At 48.5% G+C, this 22,105-nt stretch overlaps 1 protein-coding gene across 4 annotated transcripts in view; it reads right to left on the bottom strand.

Annotated features, from left to right (window-relative positions):
- The window catches only part of HMGXB3 (HMG-box containing 3), a 70,892-nt gene that overhangs the window by 8,102 nt on the left and 40,685 nt on the right, over positions 1 to 22,105 (bottom strand). For 2 of the 4 annotated variants that reach the window (XM_066590380.1, XM_066590381.1), the window contains exons 12-19: positions 20,886 to 21,187; positions 18,047 to 18,177; positions 16,553 to 16,684; positions 5,469 to 5,653; positions 4,786 to 5,005; positions 3,746 to 3,879; positions 858 to 974; positions 226 to 435 (exon numbers count right to left, since the gene is read on the bottom strand). In XM_066590380.1, coding sequence (XP_066446477.1) covers positions 226 to 435; positions 858 to 974; positions 3,746 to 3,879; positions 4,786 to 5,005; positions 5,469 to 5,653; positions 16,553 to 16,684; positions 18,047 to 18,177; positions 20,886 to 21,187 — 1,431 coding nt within the window. The remainder of the gene's footprint in view (positions 1 to 225; positions 436 to 857; positions 975 to 3,745; positions 3,880 to 4,785; positions 5,006 to 5,468; positions 5,654 to 16,552; positions 16,685 to 18,046; positions 18,178 to 20,885; positions 21,188 to 22,105) is intronic. The other 2 variants (XM_066590382.1, XM_066590383.1) reach the window with 1 other exon arrangement.

Genomic DNA, 22,105 nt, shown 5'->3' with positions numbered 1-22,105 from the left:
CTGGTCAGAACATGGCAGGTCCTCCATCTAATTTTGGCAACTATCAGAGGCTTGTTGTCCGCAGGGGCCGATATTCCTGCAAACAGTAATGGGATCTATACCACGATGAATTGCTGCAGCTCTGGAGGTCGAAGGAGTCCAACGCGCTCTAATAAAGTGGCCATTCAGTGTAGAAAGACACATTCCCACATGCTGGGACGGTTATTGCTTTAGGTGGCCACTTACCTTTGGTGACTCTGATGGGTCTGAGAAACATCCTTGGTTCTTCCCCCATATCTGTTTTGTCAGATCTGGATGACAGAGATCGGCACAGAGAGCCACCTGAGTTGCCATATCTACCACATAGACCGGAGGCCAGTGCCGTGACGAGGCCAAAAGATCCACGTGGTCCCGGGGGCTTTCTCCACGCACAATGTATTTGGATCCGCAAACCACCTAAAGGAAGTAGAGATGTAATAATCGGATATTTATAATGGCATCCGCTACCACAGAGCACAGGACAAGTTAAGGATTGTGACTTCTACAAAGTAGACTAGAAATGTTAAAGGGGTCTTGCAGGATTATACCCCTTTATCATTGTTTGAATGACAGGTTTTGGAAATCCACGGGACTTATGACCGCCGCTTCAACCGCCACGCTGTTAAACGAAGCTCCATTCACTCTAGTGGCCAGGTTTAGTATTACAAGTTATATAATACCAAGCCGGGGTCACTGCAGGAAGCAGACAGCTCTGTGCATGAGCCCAATATACAGCTGATCAGAGGGGGTCCCATGCAGCAAACCCCCACTGACTTCAGCTGAGGATAGGTAGGCCATCAGTAACTTACAACTGAACAAGCCCTTTAATACGGTCTTACCTGATGTGGGCAGACCTTGTAGAGCTTCCCTCCAGTTAATTGAGCAGGAGGTTGTTTAGTCTGCGTACCGTTCTGCACAAACTCAGAGAGAGCCAGGATGGAGTAAGACATGTTATCCTATAGAGCAAAAAATATATACCATCAGTATACCATATATACAGAGCTGAGTCACATTACCATGACCACCAAATCACATCCATAGTAACCGCCATGTGCCGACCGGTCAGCAGCCAAAAGAATTGGGGATGTTGGTGAAATGGATAGGACTCCATGTTCTATCCTATGTGTAGCCATTTGGTAGCCATGTTTAGGGTCTCTTTACTGTATTCACTGGTCCTCTTTTGGCGGATTTATGGATATTAAATGATTATTTAATAAACCTTGAGTGAATCACTTAGGCCTCCTGTCCATGGGGAAAATCAGGCCCGCAGCGGATTTTCCATGGAGAATCCGTAGCGGGTCCCTCCTGCCCCGCAGACATGGGGCCTAAAAATAAGAATAAACTCACCTGCTCCGGACGATACGGATCTTCCCTTCTTCGCGGCCGGATCTTCTTTCTTCGGCCCGGAGGATGTGCTCGGCACGCCGGATGTGTGCCGCGCGCATGCGCCGGGCCGAAGAAAGAAGTTTCCGGCCGCGAAGGAAGGAAGACACGCATCGCCCGGAGCAGGTGAGTTTAATTCAGGCGCGGGTCTCCTGCGGATCCGGACGGCTTCCATAGAAGCTTGCGGGAGCCGTCCCCGTGGGAGACCCGCACCTACATGGAGCATGTCCGGATTTTTTCCTGCACGCGGATCTGCGCCTGACGGGAAAAATGACATCCGCAGGTATTTAACTACCTGCGGGTGTCTAATGCATCCCTATGGGGTGCGGATCCGCGTGCGGGAGAAACGCTGCGGATTTAAAATCCTAATTTGCCCGTGGACATGAGGCCTTACTGTTCCAGGAGGTTAATCATGTGCGGTCAGCTCTGCGCCCGCGTGCGTTTGGTTGGCATTTTAGATGTTAAACAGGAATGACTTAATAGAGGTGCTGGTAGGTGGTCTCCGGTATCGGCAGCCATGCTGGGCAGGGTACATAGAGTGAGCACAACGATCAAGGTGGTCCCACAGATGCTCAATTGGGTTCAAGTCTTGGGAATTAGGGGGCCAGGGAAGTACTGGGAAGTCTTAGTCATGCTTTTCCAACTGCTATCGGACATTTCTAGCCATGTGACACGCTGCATTGTCTTGGTGGAAGATCCCATCTGCCTCACAAAAGACAAACCGCATGTATGGGCGTATGTGATCTGCAAGGATTCGGCTCGGAGCGCCTTCCACATGGATGAGCGACCCAGGGAACGCCCAGCCCATAACGCTGCCGCCACCGGCTTGTGCTCACCCAGCAATGGCTGCAAGGTGTTTGTTCTCTGATTTTTTTCCCACCCGACACAACAACATCCATCTGTTCAATGAAGCAGAAAAGGTGACTGATCGGAGAAGGCCACCCTCTGCCAATCAGCGGTGGTCCAAATCTGATACTGCCGTGCAAACTGAAGCCTCTTCTTCCGATGCCCCTTTGTTAGCGGAGGTGCAGTGACCTTCTGCATTGTATCGCTCGTCCCTTACACACCTCCGTAGCAGTCGTTCATCTCCGCAGTTTCCACATTGGTTATTCCCAATGGCGCCATTTGTCCACTCGTTATACACTTTCACTACAGCAGCAATTGAGCAGCTCACAAACTGCGCTGCCTGAGAAATACCATCACCCCAGCCCGAAAGCCAATAATCATCCCTTTTGGCAGCTCTAATATATATCTACATATATTGCTCCTTTCACCCATGACAACGAGTGATATGTGAGCAGACAGCCTGTAGGACATCTTACATACACACCAAACCAGCCCACGTCACGTCACTTCCTTCATGGGCTGCACGCTGCCGAAAGTAGGAGGTGGCCATAATAATGGCCTCAACTGTGTATATAGTCTGGTACCATCAACCAACCAATATGTCATATAAGGAATGTCCATTTTTAAAAGGGGATTCCCACCCTACTTGTTAACGCTATTGCATATTGCTTGGATGTTCCATAGCTTACTGAACTGTCAAATCACTAAGGTCACTAAACCAATCTGGCAAAAGTAGAAAAACTGCATTGCATTCATTAAAACAAGCAGGAATGAAAGCAAATATAAAAATGAAAGATGAACTTTAATTCAATTCTTTGCAAACGACTTTGTATTTAGAAGTATTCTAAGGCCTCATGTCCACGGGGAAAAGAACAATTAAAATCCGCAGCGGATCACCCGCATGCGGATCCGCACCCCATAGGGATGCATTGACCACCCGCGGGTAGATAAATGCCCGCAGATGGTCAATAAAAGTGAATTAAAACATTTCTGGAGCATGAAAAAAAATGGACATGCTCCATTTAGGTGCGGGTCTTCCGCGGGGACGGCTCACGCAGGCTTCTATTGAAGCCTATGGAAGCCGTCCGGATCCGCGGGAGACCCGCGCCTGAATTAAACTCACCTGCTCCGGGCGATGCAGGTCTTCCTTCCTTCGCAGCAGGATCTCCTTTCTTCGGCCTGGCGGATATGCCCGGCACATGCGCGCGGCACGCAGCCAGCGTGCCGAGCACATTTGCCGGGCCGAAGAAAGAAGATCCGGCCACGAAGAAGGGAAGACCCGCACCGTCCGCAGCAGGTGAGTTTATTCTTATTTTAATGCCTCATGTCCGCGGGGCAGGAGGGACCCGCTACGGATTCTCCATGGAGAATCCGCGGCGGGCCTGATTTTCCCCGTGGACATGAGGCCTAAGTGTTGTATTATTCACCGGCATTGAAGATCTGTATTGTGTGTAAGGGAGATATGACATTACTACGGAGACAGGAACATGGGCTTCACCTTTGTACTTGTGCCATCCCAAGGAATCCCACAAAGCGACAACATCCTTTGCAGCTCTTCAGTGCTGAGCTTGTTTAAATTATCCAGCTTCAGGGTCCCATCATGAAGAAGTCTTCCAAGAGCGCTGCCATTACCTGCAAGCCCAAACAGACTATTACTAATCTCCTGTGCAGAAAAGACCTCCATGTCCAATAGCCTAAGTCCGTAGAGGTAAGAGCCCCCCATTAAAAATGTTCTATAAGGACACTATCCTCTGCGGTAAGAGCTAAGTACATGGAATTACAGCGGAGTCTTCCTGAAGGTATAACACAATAAGTCATCTTTTTTTTGTATACACTGAATGGCTACTTTATTAAAGACCCCCATCTAGTAGCGTTAGACCTCCTTTGCCTTCAGAACTGCAGAGATTCATTGTAGCGAAGATCCCACTCGTTGAGCAGGAATATCGGCCCCTGCGGACAGGGTGCTGACATGCTCTGACAGGAAGGGGTCAGCGATTCATGCTGCTTGTGCCAAATTCTGACCTCCCATCAGTACGGGGCAACAGAAATCCGGATCCATCGGACCAGGAGATGTTTTTCTGCTGCTCAGTGATACAAGTTTTGCGCTCTTTTGCCCCATGAAGTCTCGTCTTTCTGTCTCTCACAACGGTGCTGGAGCTGGTCGCCTGCTGCTCTACCCATCCGCGCTAATGATGAGTTGTGCCTTCGGACACGTTACTTGGAGCAGCCGTGTTGTATTTCCTTGACTGTGACCTGCCTATTCGTCACAACGACTCTCGTCATCCATCTCTGACCCCTTTCAGTAAAAAGCCATTTCCATCCCCAGGAAGCCCCCTTTCCCTGGATGTTGTTCAGCTCGTATGTTGCACTCCAGGGATGGAGGTCACAGATCTAATACAGGGTAGTGCCAATCAAGGGCAGGGGTCTCTAATAAAGTGGCCAATCAATGTAGAGTCTCCTCTAATGCACAATTACATAGACAGTAGTGATCAGGTGTTCCCAATGATCACCACATGGCAGTATATACTATATACTCACCTACAACCTTCTGTATTTCCAGATTCTTGTAGCTCTCGCTGTTTACTACCACGGCTCCTCTCATGAGAGGAGGGAAGAATGGGGAGATGATGGAGGCATCAAACTTTGTGATAGGGATACTGGAGGGAAAGGCAGCTTGTTCCAATACTTCATTCTCCAGCGTGGACCAGAAGTCTTCCATGCTCACCTCATTAGTTGTTAAAAACTCCGGCCAGGTAAACTGTGGCAAAGCGAGAAAAGTGACTGAACATTCCCGATTGACTGCAGTATATAGATCGCAGAGCCTTATAATGACCTAATCATTTATACTTAAAGGGGATGTCCGAGACTCTTACTATTGATGACCCATCCTTAGGATAGCTCATCATTAGTTGATCGGTGGGGATCTGCTGCTTGGGATGTCCACCGATCAGCTGATTGCCAGGCCAGCTGTCAGTGCAGACAGCGCTGCCAACATTGCAGCAGCCTAGGTTGGTATTGCATTGAATTCATTGGGAACTGTGCCTACAGTACCAACCTGGCCCGATGCAATAAGGACAGTAGCAGTGGACCAGCGATCAGTGCAAATCCCAAGCGGCAGACCCCCAACAATCAACTATTGATGGCCTATGCTGAGGCTAGATCATCAATATAACAGTCTTGGACAACCCCTTAAAGGAGTAGTCCCAAGACAAGCATATTACCTCAATATTGGTCAGTGTCAATGTATTCTCTACATTTCTCTGTGCAATTTCCACTTTCGGTGCCACTCCGCATACACCGCAGATCATATCATTGTAATCCCGAATCGTGAGACACTCGAAGGCCCAGTAACCGCAGCTCAGCAGCTCCTGCACCATCAGCAACTCTTCTGAGCTCAGGGCCTTCTCTATGGGGAAAGGAGAACAGGAGGTAAATTTTGCAAGTTTTAGTTCTGAGTTCTGCAGGTAAACATGTAATATAGTGTTTAGCAGAAGTCCCCTTAGAGTGTAGCGGTGACTATACAGCCCATGTCACAGGGGTCTCCCAAGCTGTGATGTAACTGCGGGCCACTGGGAGGGCAGGAGGAGATGCAGAACAGGAGAGGTGATGTCCCCAATAGATATATAAGGATAGGGTTCACTAATATTTTGACAAAAATTGCTAGCACAGCGTTGGGTGGATGAGTCTCCCCCGACTGGGGGAATTTAAAGGGGTGGTCTCGTGAAATCAAGTGGGGTTCAGCACTTCTGTATGGCCATATTAATGCACTTTGTAATATACATCGTGCATTAATTATGATCCATACAGAAGTTATTCACTTACCTGCTCCGTTGCTAGCGTCCCCGTCGCCATGGATCCGTCTAAATTCGCTGTCTTCTGGCGTTTTTAGACGCGCTTGCGCAGTCCGGTCTTCTCCCTGGTGAATGGGGCCGCTCGTGCCAGAGAGCTGGTCCTCGTAGCTCCGCCCCGTCACGTGTGCCGATTCCAGCCAATCAGGAGGCTGGAATCGGCAATGGACCGCACAGAGCCCACGGTGCACCATGGGAGAAGACCCGCGGTGCATCGTGGGTGAAGATCCTGGCGGCCATCTTGGTAAAGGAAGGAAGAAGTCGCCGCAGCGCGGGGATTTGGGTAAGTAATAAACTTTTTTTTTTTAACCCATCCCTTGGGTTTGTCTCGCGCTGAACGGGGGGGCCTATTGAATAAAAAAAAAAAAACGTTTCGGCGCGAGACAACCCCTTTAAGGATAAAGTCAACCGACTCTTACCATGGGAAAAGGGGATATACCGTAAACATGAAGCAGGACACAAATACAGTAAGAGATGGTCCACACGGTCGATGCATTTGGCACAACTGAACTTGCACATTGGGTAAACGAAGTGTATAAGGGAACGGTATGTAGGGTATACCCCGGTCACAGGAGAGACCCCTGACATAATCCTGCGGCGTGTCTGAATGGATCTGGGTGATGGCTTATAATGTTTGCTATTGTATTTCTACATTACATTGTGATATAAAGTTGTTGCACATGTTGGGGGATGGGGGGCGTAGTCGCTGTAGGGGGGACGGCGCTCACTGACAGTACAACTGACCGTCCTCAAAGGGACAGAGAGATGATCAGAAGGGATGGAGTACTTCTCGCGCTGCTCACTCAGGACGATCTATATCTCTATATTACACACACTATATACACGCTGGACACACCAGACAGACTTTTCTTTTTTTTAAATAAAAGTGATGAAAACCAAATAAAAAAATATTGAATATAAAAAAAAAGGGTTTTTTACCGCAGGATGGAGAGAAGTGTCTGATCCATCCCCAAAAATTGCAGCCTAAGGCCTCCCTCACACAGGCGTTTGGCAAAGCGCCGCGGCTTTACCTTCACTTTCGGCCGCAGCTCCCTTGTCAGGGATGAGGTGCGCTAAACATCAAAAATAGAATTGACTCTGTTTGAAAACGGAGGCATGAAGTAGCAGCTGTCTGAGAGGCTCCATTGGAAACAATGAGAGCGTTATACCGGGATTAGCGCGGCGCTAAAAATGCCGCGTGAATCGCGGAAAAAAGCGCTTGTGTGAGGGAGGCCTACATACCCCATGTGAAGGCAGTAACAGTGCGCCCGCACAATGCTGCTCCACTCACAAGGGGCCATCTGGGATGCATCCGTCTCAGGTTTCCCATCAATCAGATATTTATTAGAGTTGAGCGAACATACTCTGCCAAGCTTGATGCTCGTCCGAGTATTAGCGTACTCGATGGTGCTCGTTACTCAAACGACCATCAAGCCGTGTTAGACCCCGCCCCAGTTTTTGGCTCCTCCCCGCTGTGACGCAGCACGCGCCATTTGAAAATTTTTGGTCTGGAAGGAAGGGGAAGGGGGGGGGGGAGGAGGGAGAGGAGAGGGAGAGAAACAAAACAAAAGCTCGTGACCCGGCGTCCCACATACAAAAATGCTCGAGTCCCCCATTGTGGTCAATGGGGTTCGTTACTCGAGTAGAGCTCTCGAATTTTACGAAAAGCTCGACTCGAATAACGCGGACCCGAGCATTTGGGGGCTCGCTCATCTCTAATATTTATCTATCTATGGATACATGTCTTTGTGATAGACATGATGATTATTTATAAAATGTCTATCGATTAATATAACCCAAATGTATTTTGCTATTGTAATGACTTCAACCTAATGTGGAACTCTGCTGCATAAGGAAAGAGTTAAATCACAGTGTCATATATATATATATATTGCTTGTGCTCATGGATGAATCTCCAGCCCTGCCCCCCACGCTAAAACTTCTACAACAAAGGAATTCCTTCAGCCTGAGCACATGTTGATAAGACTTGCCACATACACAGAAACTGCTTAAGGTTGCCTGCATAGAGGGCAGAGTCCATGTTACATCCTGGCTAATAGGAGGTGGGCAGAGAGGTGGGGGATTCTATATGATCCGACAAATGAGAATCCTATATGTTACTGATGTAACCTGTTGCACGCCCATTGTGTGTCTGTACAATAAAAGGTCCTGTCTGGCTGTTTCTGGGCAGAGAGCCATTTTGGATATGAGATTGATCAGCTCGTGTCTCAATCTGCGCGACGATGTGTGCACACGATACTCAATTTGGAAGCGACAAAATACCCCAAAAGCCTGCTGGAGAAATCATATTCCAGATCAGTGTCGTTCCTGGGTGAGCGAGTGGATCTGTGAGGTTACAGCCTGGAACGTATGGAGATCGGCAGATGGCACGCAGAACTCAGGGGCCCGAAAATCTACAGAACACGGTAAGATTGCTTTATGTAAATCTACCGATGTGATCTGGGTTCTGACTGCTAAATCTGCCTATATCTGATCCAGACTGGACCTTCACTGAAAGACAGTTCTGTCCACTCGGTAAAACCACCACGTTACCTGTCTAGGGGTATTTTGTACGCTGTGTATATTATGTCTGAGACGGTTAAAAATTGTGTATACAAGACCAAGAGATAAATTCTGTGAGGGTTAATGTGTCGGGAGGGCGGACTCGGCTGTTTAAGTCTGAGGGAACACGCCAGTGACACGTGCTCCTAGGTAAAACTAGTGTGAGGTTAGGAAGATTTATGATACGTATACTTACCATATGATTGAGCGTGTTATGTTCTCATATGTGGAAAGGTATTTACGGGTGAATATAGCCGTGGTGTGACGGCTGATTTCTCCAGAATATTATTGAGGTTTTGGTCATTGAAAATAATCGTCAGTCTCTGTGTATAGCTAAATGTCCTGTCTAGGACGTGTACAGGAAGTGCTCTTCGGGATTGCTAGTAGACCTTGGGTTGATATAAAGGTGGATGAGATATATATATACCTTGAGCCGTTGTGGGTATTCTCCAGTAATCCCGTCTGTCTGCTATTATAGAAACAATGTGCAGTGTTGATTATTGGGGGAGGGGTGCTGGTAAGAGAGTGAACTGAAAGCTTTTTCAATTAACCCTTTCTGTTTCCTTTGTCTTTTCTGAGTGGGAAAGAGGGGTTATATGGGAAGGATTTGAAGAAAGCAGATTTTACAAGAGAAACACTACTGTGTCTTCAAATAGAATGAATAGAAACTTTGAATAGAATAGAATAAGCAGGTAGCATAGAGTTGAGCAAAGTGAGCAAGGACAAAGGTCATAGAGCTTGTGATTTGGTTACTGAACAATGGGAAAGGACCAGGAAAAGTTGCAGAAAGAAATGTTAGGTCATGGACAGATAAGATAGGCTGTAGAAAGTTTTCAGAAGATGAGCAGGAAGCCTAGCAGAAAGAAAGGTGTTTTTAGATTGCTAGGAGAAGGTATAACGTAGTTAAGAGATTGAAGAGGGGAAAGCATGTAGGGGGGTATGTGTATTGCTAATGAACAATGTAATGTCTTTGTGTTTACTGCAGCCCCTCCCTGTAATGGCGGCTGGCTTGCAATGTTTACAATCCAACATAGTGTGACTCTGCAGTAAATGTAGTGAGGCCTGCCCCCACCCTGAAGTTACTCCCCCCCCCCCCCCATGTGCTCACTTTCAGGGTGTGTGATGTTACTTCCGGTCCCTCCCCATCCGGGACAGGACCTGGCCCCGCCCCTTCCTCCTCCAGCGGCCATCTTGCCTCACCTGGACGTGCTGCTACTCAGCAGCCATTTTGCCTCACTTGGGAGATTTGTAGCCCCGCCCCTTTCTGCCTCTGGCGGCCATTTTGCTGCATTTGGGAGGCCTATATTCCCCAATGCCACTGTATCCAGTGCTAACATCATGATTGTCTGAAGTAAGGTTTTGTTTGACCAGACTTTGTTACACTCCAAGATGTGGCCACTTTGGATGTGTGATAAGTTCAGGGAAACAAACCTTTGTGGAGATGCAGCTTGGGACATAGTAGATGACTAAGCTGGTTTATAGTGCATGGAAGATTGGAGTTGATGCATGGGGGGCAGAGACCAGGAATACATGACAGGGGACGCTCTCTCATGTTCCCAGGGGCTCTGTTTTCCACTGCCCGCTTCTCCAATGCATACTCAGACCGATGATGTTACAGAAGGCTCCTACAGATGAAATAATTTCCCTATAGTCACCCAGCAAACTTTTTCATGCAATTTGGTGAAGTAATTTTACTTTTTATGTGAAGAAAGAGGGACTGAATTGCCCAGAGTAGGATGTTAATTCATCCGTATTTTTTAGTTTTTCTTTAAGTCTTTTGTATATTCTAGTGTCAGTCTACACTGAAGCTATAATTATATTCTGACAGGAGAGTAAAAGCTAAACGCTGGCCATACCCTGAAATACTATTACACTGGGTGACGTAAAATTTGAATCGTGTGGCGCCCCCTTGTGTTAAAAAATGCTAACTGCAACCTGAAAGGAAAAAAGAAAATTTTTTGTAAGGAGATTTTCGCTCAGACTTCGCTGCATACAATGTCACCTTGACCTACAAAGTGCTTGTTTTTGTGCCTCTTGGTTTACTAGTTTGAACGCAATGACTCTTTTTCCATTGAGTATTGCGGTTCAAAAGGGGGGAGGCATAGGTGATCTGGGTCATAGATGATCTAGGTGTTGTAGATCAGCTATTGGGTTTGAAAAAAAATAAATAAATAAATGGAATAAGATAACAAGGTTCCGAGCCATGTGAAATAGAACATCAGCACGATTATTTAGTACTAATTCAGTAAGAAACTGCAGGTATGCAAACAGTTATCAGAACCTCTGTTGATAATGCATATGTTGAGCTTTTTGCAGATGGTATCAGGGTGAGGACTGATGACTCCACATCGGATATGCAGTGGTCACACAACAAGATGTCCTAGAAGCAGAAGCTCTGCCTCCGCATGTCACAGTACAATAAGCGGAATTGGAGGCCCTCACTGAGGCGTGTAGAGTGGCGAGAGGTAAGACCGGCAATCCTTTACACTGACTCCTGGTATGCATTTGGCACAGCTCATGATTACGGCCCAATATGGAAGGCCAGACAGTTTTTTTACCTTAGCAGGACAACCAATTGAGTATGGTGCAGCGGTGCAGAGTCGCATGGAGGCCCTACTTCTACCTGACAAAGTTGAGAGTTCGCACCGAGTCCTACACTGGAGAGGCGAGAGACGACACCCTCGCTGACAGCGCAGCAAAGGCAGCGGCCCTCAAGCCGTGGAAGAAAGAAGAAAGATACTGACAGCATGAGTCAGTGGTAAAAAACTTTGGACATTGACAAAAATTTGGACTTTGATATGCTAAAGACTTTTACAGTTACAAGCCAGCAAGGAAGAAAAGAATAAATGGACTAATATGGGAGCAGCAGAAACAGGACAGCGTGTGGTGAACAGTCAACAGCACTTGCCCACCACAGTTCCTGTATCCCATGATGGCCCAGCTGATGGACGGAAAGACCCACCTAGTAAAGCAGCACTGACGACGACGCTTGAAAGAGGTTGGGCGACTTCTAGATTCTCTGTAGCTGCTGCATCATTTGTCCGGTTTAGCATGATCTATGCCATAGGTGAGTCAGGGCAGAAGTAAATTTGCCACATCACACTTGCCGGGACCACTCTACCCATTTCAGGGATTGCAAATTGACTACGTTCAGCTCCCACTTGTTGGGAAGTATGAATACGTGCTTGTTGTTGTTGATGTCTTTGTAGGTTGGAGGCTGACCCTGTTACCAAGGCAAAGTAGGTAACCGCAAAGAAGCTCATGAACGAGGTAAACTGTGAATATGGGGTACCAGAAGTGATTCAGAGTCAGACAGAGGTATAAACTTCGCAGGTGAATGTAACATGTCATGTCTGCTCTGGGTGTATCCCAGGCCTTTCACACACTCTACCATCTTTAGTGTAGTGGAAAGGTGGAGAGACGTAGTGGCACGCTAAAAGTAAGATACTTAAAAATGACGCCACTTTGGAAAGACTGTCATCCAATAGCCTTATACAGTGTTAGATATGAACCCAGGGGGGATTATACATTATCTCCCTACGAGATTGTTTGGGCTAGCCCCAAGGCTAGGTCGTTACTATCCTCAGTGGTTACAATTACAATCTGATGTGTTGACTGAGTATGTGATTTCCGTTGTTAAAGAACTAACCAAAGCCTATGCACAGGTGTTCTCTTCCAGACTCAGAGGCAGACACTGGGACACATATCTTGCAGCCTGGGGATTGGGTGTGCGTCAAGAAGTTCCTCAGGAAGCACCCTCCTGAGCCCAGATTTGATGGCCCCTACCAGGTGCTTCTGACTACTGCCACAGCTGTGAAACTAGCCGAAAGACTTACATGGATCCATGCTTCATACTGTAAGAAAGCTTCAGATCCGGGAGACCAGTCTTAAGTTGTGCCAAAGACATTACTCTGGTTAGGGCTAGTAAGAGAGGAGGGTGGCAACTGGAATCCTTAGTCGGAAGAATATGGGGGTATGGTTACCTTCTAGTATAACTCGTCCAATGCTCAAGTAGCCGCATATTCCTTCGACTATTGTACTGTGGTCCCGTGTCTAGGCGCAAGATCCCACCGCAGGCCAGATTTAGCCCAGTCCGGCTGGTTATATGACTTATATACCCGGGGAATACAATATGTTTGCGCCACTGATAACGTCTGGGGAGAAGACTGCCGTAATTGGGGATTAGTGGGATGTAACGCAGGAACAGACTAGTCCTATAAACCGCGAAGTGCCTTAAATAAGAAAAATAAGAGCGGGAAATCCCTAATTAGTCGTATAACCCTCCTTGAGAATAATAAGGACAGCAGGTATTGGAAGGCTGAACTTAGTATGTTGCTTGGTTTTAATGCGGTTTTTACATTAACCATGGGAGATCCAAGCCCGGGGGACGGGGAGACTTATAGTCTGGGGACATACCGGTACGGGAGGACAGATCCCTTAGGGAAGTTTAAAATAAGGGATATGGTAGATGCAGCCGAATGGAAGCCTTCACTTAGTCCCGTGCCCATAATTAACCCCCTCCGCCGTAAGATAAAGACCTTGACGAACATGATGATTATAGCCGACCCTACCTTTGAGGACACCTTGACAGTAGCGACTGGCTACTCTGACCAGAATCTCTGGTTGGAGTTGATGAGGTACAATGCTAACAGGAGCAACAAGTCTAACTGTTGCGTGTGCGGTAGTGCCCGACTACACTCGGGGATGGTCCCCCTAAATCTCCCTGTAGATGCTGAAGAGTGGTTTATTAGTCTCTTCACGAACATTTCCGCTAATTTCACTGTCCGTGAGAAATGGAAGAAGGAATACTCTATAACTACTTAAGTGTTTGCACCGGAGAGAGTATTACTGACTACCCTGGAAACTACACCTGCCGGGCAAATAGGCAGGGTGGAGGGAGATTTTTGGGGAACTCACCAACGGGTATTGCTCCTCCTACAGTATGATAGGAGGGGAATAGATGCAGAATCAGGTCCAGTCCTTAGGAGACGTTTACTGGCTTTGTGGAGACATGAGGTAGAGGACCCGCCTGGAGGGTAATTGGACAGGGGAGTGTGCCTTAGTAAAGCCCTTATGCTCCTCCACATCCTGTCAGACACCAACGTTTCCCTTGTTTGAAAAAGATGAAGAGCCGGTTCCGATAATGCCAACCACATACGCTACCAAAGAAAAGGAGAAATGTACTAGTACTGTGCCTGCCCCGATCTCCTAAGATGGATTGTCAGTGGAATTCCCATTTGCCAAGGGATAGTGCAGAAGACCTTAGGTTCCGGCGAGGGCACACCCTGTGGGGTGTTAACTTGTACAGATAGAGGGTATGGATGGCCGGAAATGAGCCCAGGGAATCCATGGCCTCCCTCTGAGGTGAGGTAGGGATCCCCCCCTCCTAGGAGTAGGGACTTACGGGCAGTGGGAAAACCCTGACGCAAGGGTGAGGCGACCTGGACGTGTTCACCATTAGGACTATCTCCAGGAGGGACACTGGTGTGGGTGAAGATTAGGGAGTCCCACGCCGTGCGTACCTGTGCACGCTACTAGTATTGTAACATTATGCTAGAGCGAGAAGAGAGACCCCTGGTGGTAGCTTTGATCTACACGTGTACATTGACGTCATAGGATAGCCAAGGGGGGTACCTGACAAGTTTTAAAAATTAGAGACCAAGTTAAAACTAGATTCGAGTCCATTTTCCTGATCATTATGGTAAATAAACGTTGACTGGATTAATTATGTTTATTATAATTAGCAGTGGTTTATAAATTATACTAGAGACGCCTTATAGGGACTAGTCGACCAATAGGACCTACCTCGACTATTGACTTTTTTTTAAAATAGAGTGACCTCAGATATGACTTTAGCTAAAAAGGGGAGTGTCTGTAAGATGATAGGGGAGACTTGTTGTACCTACATCTCAGACGACACGTGACCCGCGGGTAAAGACGCAGTTGCCATTAAGAAGCTGACCGCACTAACTAAAAAGAGCTAACTTTTGGGACCAGCACTCGCCATGGATGAGCGGGTGGTAAAGGATCCTGGCACAGACGGGCGTCGCTGTTGTATGTGAACTGATGGCTACCTTTTCTGTTCTAGTCTGCTGTGTTATCCCCTGTGTCAGAGAGACCTGTGAAACTGATGCTGGAAAAGCCGCTCCCACCATGAGTTTGCTGGATGCATCCCCAGAAGGAGTGGACAAGTCCTACACCCCCTTGAAGACCCTAAAACGAACCTTCAACGCGCTCCGGTTATAGGCTCATGCGCAGAAGACTGTGAAAATTAGAAAAAGAATTAGAAGATAGACATTTTAAGGGGGGATTGTGATAGACATGATGATTATTTATAAAATGTCTATCGATTAATATAACCCAAATGTATTTTGCTATTGTAATGACTTCAACCTAATGTGGAACTCTGCTGCATAAGGAAAGAGTTAAATCACAGTGTCATATATATATATATATTGCTTGTGCTCATGGATGAATCTCCAGCCCTGCCCCCCACGCTGAAACTTCTACAACAAAGGAATTCCTTCAGCCTGAGCACATGTTGATAAGACTTGCCACATACACAGAAACTGCTTAAGGTTGCCTGCATAGAGGGCAGAGTCCATGTTACATCCTGGCTAGTAGGAGGTGGGCAGAGAGGTGGGGGATTCTATATGATCCGACAAATGAGAATCCTATATGTTACTGATGTAACCTGTTGCACGCCCATTGTGTGTCTGTACAATAAAAGGTCCTGTCTGGCTGTTTCTGGGCAGAGAGCCATTTTGGATATGAGATTGATCAGCTCGTGTCTCAATCTGCGCGACGATGTGTGCACACGATACTCAATTTGGAAGCGACAAAATACCCCAAAAGCCTGCTGGAGAAATCATATTCCAGATCAGTCTTTAGTGAATAAACCCCTTTAATAATAGAACCTTTAACTCCTTGAGGATACGGCCCTTTTTTCATTTTCGTTTTATCTCAACACTTTCAAAAAATTATAACTCAACTTCCTTCCTCCTCAGCGTCGCCGTCTGCGGTTGGCTTTTTTGTGGTACAAGCTGTATTCTTCAACAGGACGATGTGATGTACCATATAATGTACTAGAAAAGGTAATAATTTCTAATGGGAGTGAAATGGAAAAAAAACACAAAATTGCGCCGCCTTTGGGAGAAAGGGCGTCTTGTTTCTATGGCGTGCACACTGTGGGAAAAAACAACGCAATGACTTTGCTCTGTGGGTCGGTACGATTGGGAGGAGGCAAAATTTATATTGTTTTTTTTTGCTGTACTACTTTTAAAAGATAAAAAATCTTTGGAAAAACATAAAATTATTTTCTGCCGCCGTCTTCTGACAGAAATAACGTATCTTTCTGCCGAGTTGTGTGCCGAGGTCTCGTGTAGTTTCTACTGGTACCATTTTAGCACTTATGTGATTTTTTTTGATCGCTTTTTGTTACATTTGGTAACAAAAAAAGCATAATTCTAGAACTATGTATTTTTCTTTCTGACGAGACTCATAATGCGTCCATAGGGGACGAAACGTTGCGATCATTTGATGGCTCCTGTAGTATAATATAAGACCATAGTTATTACGTTATACTGTGACCTGACAGGCACACCACAGGCAATCAGGCATGTTGGCACCTTGCGATCTCATCGCGGGAGGGCAGTTTGGACCCTGCAAAAATCGGTCTGGGGATTTAAATGCTGCTGTCAAAACTGACAGCGGGATCAGCTCCAAAAAGCACCCATACAAAACCTGAACGCATAGGACGTTAAGAACGTAATTGTGTAATTAAGGGGTTAAAAAGCTGATCACCCCGGGACTGTTGAAGACTGATGCAAGTTGAAGACGTTCTGTGCTGTCGACATCACAGTAATAGGACTGCACTTTTAGGTATTAAGTCTTACCCGCTTGTTGCTGCACTGACTCCAAGATGTCGCTGATGGATATTTTGGGGTCTTCTCCTACTTTTATTTGGGTTCGGATAGAAAAAAGAAGATCAAGGCTAACAAGAAGTTTATTCCCCACATTGAAGAGTCCTGAAGATCAGAAAGGAAAAAGGTAGAAGAACATTAGGAACCAGAAATAGCCGATTACAGACAGTGTGGGGGGCAGTAACACTAAACCACATACTTATCAATGTTGGAGATGGGGAGCACAGGGGGATTTCAAAAATGAACTTATAAAGTGATAGCCATGCATGTGGGGAAGAAAGTTTGGTCTTATATCCTTCCCAATTATACAGGACACACCCTAAACCTACAATAATTGAATCCGAAATAGTACCCATGCCCCCCTTTATCATACCCCTAAATGAATAGGATCCACGTATCAAATCCCCTAATCTAACATGGATTCTCCAAACCCCACAAACCTACAAGCCTACAGGCCCTAGATCAGTCGTTATTACCAACCCCGGAGCAGACTACCCCTAAACGGCGATCCCGGGGCAGACTCCCCCTAAATGAAGATCCCGGGGCAGACTCCCCCTAAATGGAGATCCCGGGGCAGACTCCCCCTAAATGGAGATCCCGGGGCAGACTCCCCCTAAATGGAGATCCCGGGGCAGACTCCCCCTAAATGGAGATCCCGGGGCAGACTCCCCCTAAATGGAGATCCCGGGGCAGACTCCCCCTGAATACAAGTCATGGAGGAGTATCCCTACGTACTAACCCCAGAGCAGACTTCCTCTACATACAAATATTGGAGCAAACTTCCCGAAAATATGTACCCCAGGCCATACTCTCACTTAATGTAGGCCACAGAGCAAACTCCCCCAACATACTGTCCTTAGAACAGACTTCCCTACATAGAGACCCCAGAGCAGACTCCCACCTACCTACTCACTCCAGAGCAGACACCCCCTACATACCAAACCCAGAGTAGGCTGCCTCCACATACAGACCCCAGAGCAGAGATCCCCTACATACTGACCTGGGACCAGACTTGCCCCTACATAAGGACCCCAGAGCAGGCTCCTCCGACATAATGCCCCCAGAGCAGACTTCCCCTACATACTGACCCCAGAGCAACCTCCCCCTAACTGTAGGTCCTAGACCCAGTCTCAATGTGACTCGCAGGCAACTACTTTGTATCAGGATTTTAAATCTTGAGATCTAAATCAGCAGATTTTTGCGTCAGTGAACTTGTTCTATGATCTTACAATTAACATGGTGCTGCTATACAAAACCATGTAGTAATGCGCATGATGATGACTGTGACTCCGATGTGGACTCCATAGCAATATTGAATCACCGATACATATAAGAGACACAATCAGGTAGTGTAGCTAAGTGAATAGTACATATTATTGAGACGTGTAGGGCCAACCTGACCCCAGCCTAACACGGTTAGGTAAGTAGTAGCTCATGCAGCTAATGAGGGGTTAAAGTCATACATACCAGTATAGATGTCATTAAAGCTGTGCAGTGCCAGGCACTGGGGGTTCAGACACACCTTCACTTGTGCCGTCACCAGCTGCAGGTGGGTAGCAGTAAGTAGCCAGCAGTCCTGAGCGCCGGCCACCGAGCTGCTAGATGGAAAGAGAGAGTTGGACAATTAGCGTGCAGTCACTCGGGGGCCGTTGGACAATTGGCGTGCGGTCCCTCGGGGGCCGTTGGACAATTAGCGTGCAGTCACTTGGGGGCCGTTGGACAATTGGCGTGCAGTCACTCGGGGGCCGTTGGACAATTAGAGCGCAGTCACTCGGGGGCCGTTGGACAATTAGAGCGCAGTCACTCGGGGGCCGTTGGACAATTAGTGTGCAGTCACTCGGGGGCCGTTGGACAATTGGCGTGCAGTCACTCGGGGGCCGTTGGACAATTAGAGCGCAGTCACTCGGGGCCGTTGGACAATTAGAGCGCAGTCACTCGGGGGCCATTGGACAATTAGAGCGCAGTCACTCGGGGGCCATTGGACAATTAGTGTGCAGTCACTCGGGGGCCGTTGGACAATTGGCGTGCAGTCACTCGGGGGCCGTTGGACAATTAGAGCGCAGTCACTCGGGGCCGTTGGACAATTAGCGTGCAGTCACTCGGGGGTCGTTGGACAGTTGGCGTGCAGTCACTCGGGGGCCGTTGGACAATTAGCGTGCAGTCACTCGGGGGCCGTTGGACAATTAGCGTGCAGTCACTCGGGGGCCGTTGGACAATTAGCGTGCAGTCACTCGGGGGCCGTTGGTCAATTAGCGTGCAGTCACTCGGGGGCCGTTGGACAATTAGCGTGCAGTCCCTCGGGGGCCGTTGGAGATTGAGTGTGCAGTCCCTCGGGGGCCGTTGGACATTTAGTGTGCAGTCCTTCGGGGGCCGTTGGACATTTAGTGTGCAGTCCCTCAGGGGCCGTTGGACATTTAGTGTGCAGTCCCTCAGGGGCCGTTGGACATTTAGTGTGCAGTCCCTCGGGGGCCGTTGGACATTTAGTGTGCAGTCCCTCGGGGGCCGTTGGACATTTAGTGTGCAGTCCCTCGGGGGCCGTTGGACATTTAGTGTGCAGTCCCTCGGGCCGTTTGGATGTGGCAAAAAAATAAAAAGCATCAAAAACGTTTGTATAGTGTGATTGTTCTCAGTAAGTTAAAGGGGTTGTCGGACACCCAAACCAGCTGTATTGCTCTAATTAGGTTACATGAAGCCACGTTATAATTGACTTATTAAAAATATGTGCTGTTTTGCCAACTGGTATGATGCCACATACATAATCCCATGAGCCTTTGCTTCTCAGGGTATGCACCATATAAACTACAGTGAGGATTCCCAGGGAGTATAACGGGATACAGAACTACATGGGTTCCAATGTGGAGTTGGGTGCAGAATCCGAGCAAACATTCAACTGTGTGAACATGGCGTGACAGTCGCAGGGCTGCCGTATAAAGGCGAGGAGTGTCAGCAACCAGTGACGCTTCCTGGTCCGGAGGATACACAAATATTATTTCATTAAAGGGGGCTGTCTGCGCTCGTTTGGACTGATGACTACCCGCTGGATAGGATAGCAGTAGTTGATGAACAGGGGTCAGTTGCTTGGGATCCCCGTCCATCAGCTGATCATCCGATACAGCAGACCAGACATTGTCATCAGTGGTCAGGGAAGGAAGTGCGGGCGCTCATCAATGGGAGAGTCGCACTGCTAATACACTTCCTGCTCCTGTAACATCCCGTGCTGACCGCTGAGGACAACGTCCAGCCTGATGCACTGGGCAGCAGACCAGACGATCAGCTGGTAGGTGGGGGTCCTGAGTAGTCGACCCCCGTCCATCAACTACTGATGACCTATCCAGAAAATAGGTCACCAGTCAAAATAAGCCCAGACAATCCCCTTAAAAGGGTAGAGGATAATGGGCTGACCCCATGAGGTTCCACTAGCGGTTGGACCCCCACTAATCCTCAGAATGGGGATCCTAATGAATGGAGTGGAGGTTACGCAAACATGCTAAATAATTAACTCCGATCATAGCGGTTGCTGGCGGATGACAGCTGTCAGGAACAGCTCATAGTTAATGGGTACGGAGCAGAATCAGCTGCCGAGCCCGCTCTATACACCTTTCGTGTTCACGTAACGTATATTTACATGATGTGGTCAGGATGGGGTTAAAGGGGTTGTCCCGCGCCGAAACGGGTTTTTTTTTTTTTTAACCCCCCCCCCCGTTCGGCGCGAGACAACCCCGATGCAGGGGTTAAAAAAACAAACCGCTCAGCGCTTACCTGAATCCCGGCGGTCCGGCGTCTTCATACTCACCTGCTGAAGATGGCCGCCGGGGTCTGCTGCCTCCGTGGACCGCAGCTCTTCTGTGCGGTCCATTGCCGATTCCAGCCTCCTGATTGGCTGGAATCGGCACGTGACGGGGCGGAGCTACACGGAGCCGGCATTCTGCACGAGCGGCCCCATTGAAGACAGCAAGAAGACCCGGACTGCGCAAGCGCGGCTAATTTGGCCATCGGAGGGCGAAAATTAGTCGGCTCCATGGGAACGAGGACGCCAGCAACGGAGCAGGTAAGTGAAAAACTTTTTATAACTTCTGTATGGCTCATAATTAATGCACAATGTATATTACAAAGTGCATTATTATGGCCATACAGAAGTGTATAGACCCACTTGCTGCCGCGGGACAACCCCTTTAATGCATAGGTGGTTTTCTGGAAGTCAAACACTGTTTGCCGTGAGGGCTTCAATGTTTGATCTCAGGAACAAACCCTCATGTACAATGCAGGCTGTGAGGACGGATAATGCAAAAACAACAGACCAACTTACTTCTTATCGCCCTTAAATAACTGGGTTCCACACAGCAGACAGCGGTCAGACGGCGACTCGTAGACGCTGGCCCAGGAGGTCTGCTCTATGGTGACGGTGCCGTCACTCACATCAGATAGGACCAGGCGAGAACTGTTCAGCTCCTGGATCAGATTGAACGTTTCTGCTAATTCGGACTCATTCTCAGGGATCTGAACCGCCTTACGGATCAGCTGGAGGGTGGACTGGCGCTGGATTTCTTTTTGGGTTTGCGTAAGAGACTCGCGCACACTCAGATCCACGGAGATACAAACCGGGGCTTCCTGAAATGGAGACCAAATTGTATGTTAGAGCTCAGGAGTAAAGTGACAGCTGGTAGTGGAAAAGGCAACGGCTTGGGCATCCCATACGTGCTGAGGCCACGGCTTGGGCATCCAACACGTGCTGAGGCCACGGCTTGGGCATCCCACACGTGCTGAGGCCACGGCTTGGGCATCCCACACGTGCTGAGGCCACGGCTTGGGCATCCCACACGTGCTGAGGCCACGGCTTGGGCATCCCACACGTGCTGAGGCCACGGCTTGGGCATCCCACACGTGCTGAGGCCACGGCTTGGGCATCCCACACGTGCTGAGGCCACGGCTTGGGCATCCCACACGTGCTGAGGCCACGGCTTGGGCATCCCCCACGTGCTGAGGCCACGGCTTGGGCATCCCCCACGTGCTGAGGCCACGGCTTGGGCATCCCCCACGTGCTGAGGCCACGGCTTGGGCATCCCCCACGTGCTGAGGCCACGGCTTGGGCATCCCACACGTGCTGAGGCCACGGCTTGGGCATCCCACACGTGCTGAGGCCACGGCTTGGGCATCCCACACGTGCTGAGGCCACGGCTTGGGCATCCCACACGTGCTGAGGCCACGGCTTGGGCATCCCACACGTGCTGAGGCCACGGCTTGGGCATCCCACACGTGCTGAGGCCACGGCTTGGGCATCCCACACGTGCTGAGGCCACGGCTTGGGCATCCCACGCTTGCTGGGATCCACATTAGATGGGAAAATCCAACAATCTGAGCGACTTCCAACGAGGCCAGGTCATCAGTGCTAGACTAGCCGGGCGCAAGATGTCACTGCCAACCTTTTTGTGCAATGGTATGGACAGTATACAGAGAATAGGGTGATTGAGGAAAACATCCAGCAAAAGGGGATCCTGTGGATGTAAACAACTCATCAATGAAAGGGGT

This window comes from Eleutherodactylus coqui, chromosome 2, assembly GCF_035609145.1.
Source record: "Eleutherodactylus coqui strain aEleCoq1 chromosome 2, aEleCoq1.hap1, whole genome shotgun sequence".
In the NCBI taxonomy this organism is placed as follows: domain Eukaryota; kingdom Metazoa; phylum Chordata; class Amphibia; order Anura; family Eleutherodactylidae; genus Eleutherodactylus; species Eleutherodactylus coqui.
The sequence above is the reverse complement of the archived record's forward strand: the minus strand, read 5'-3'. Positions and strand labels throughout refer to the sequence as shown.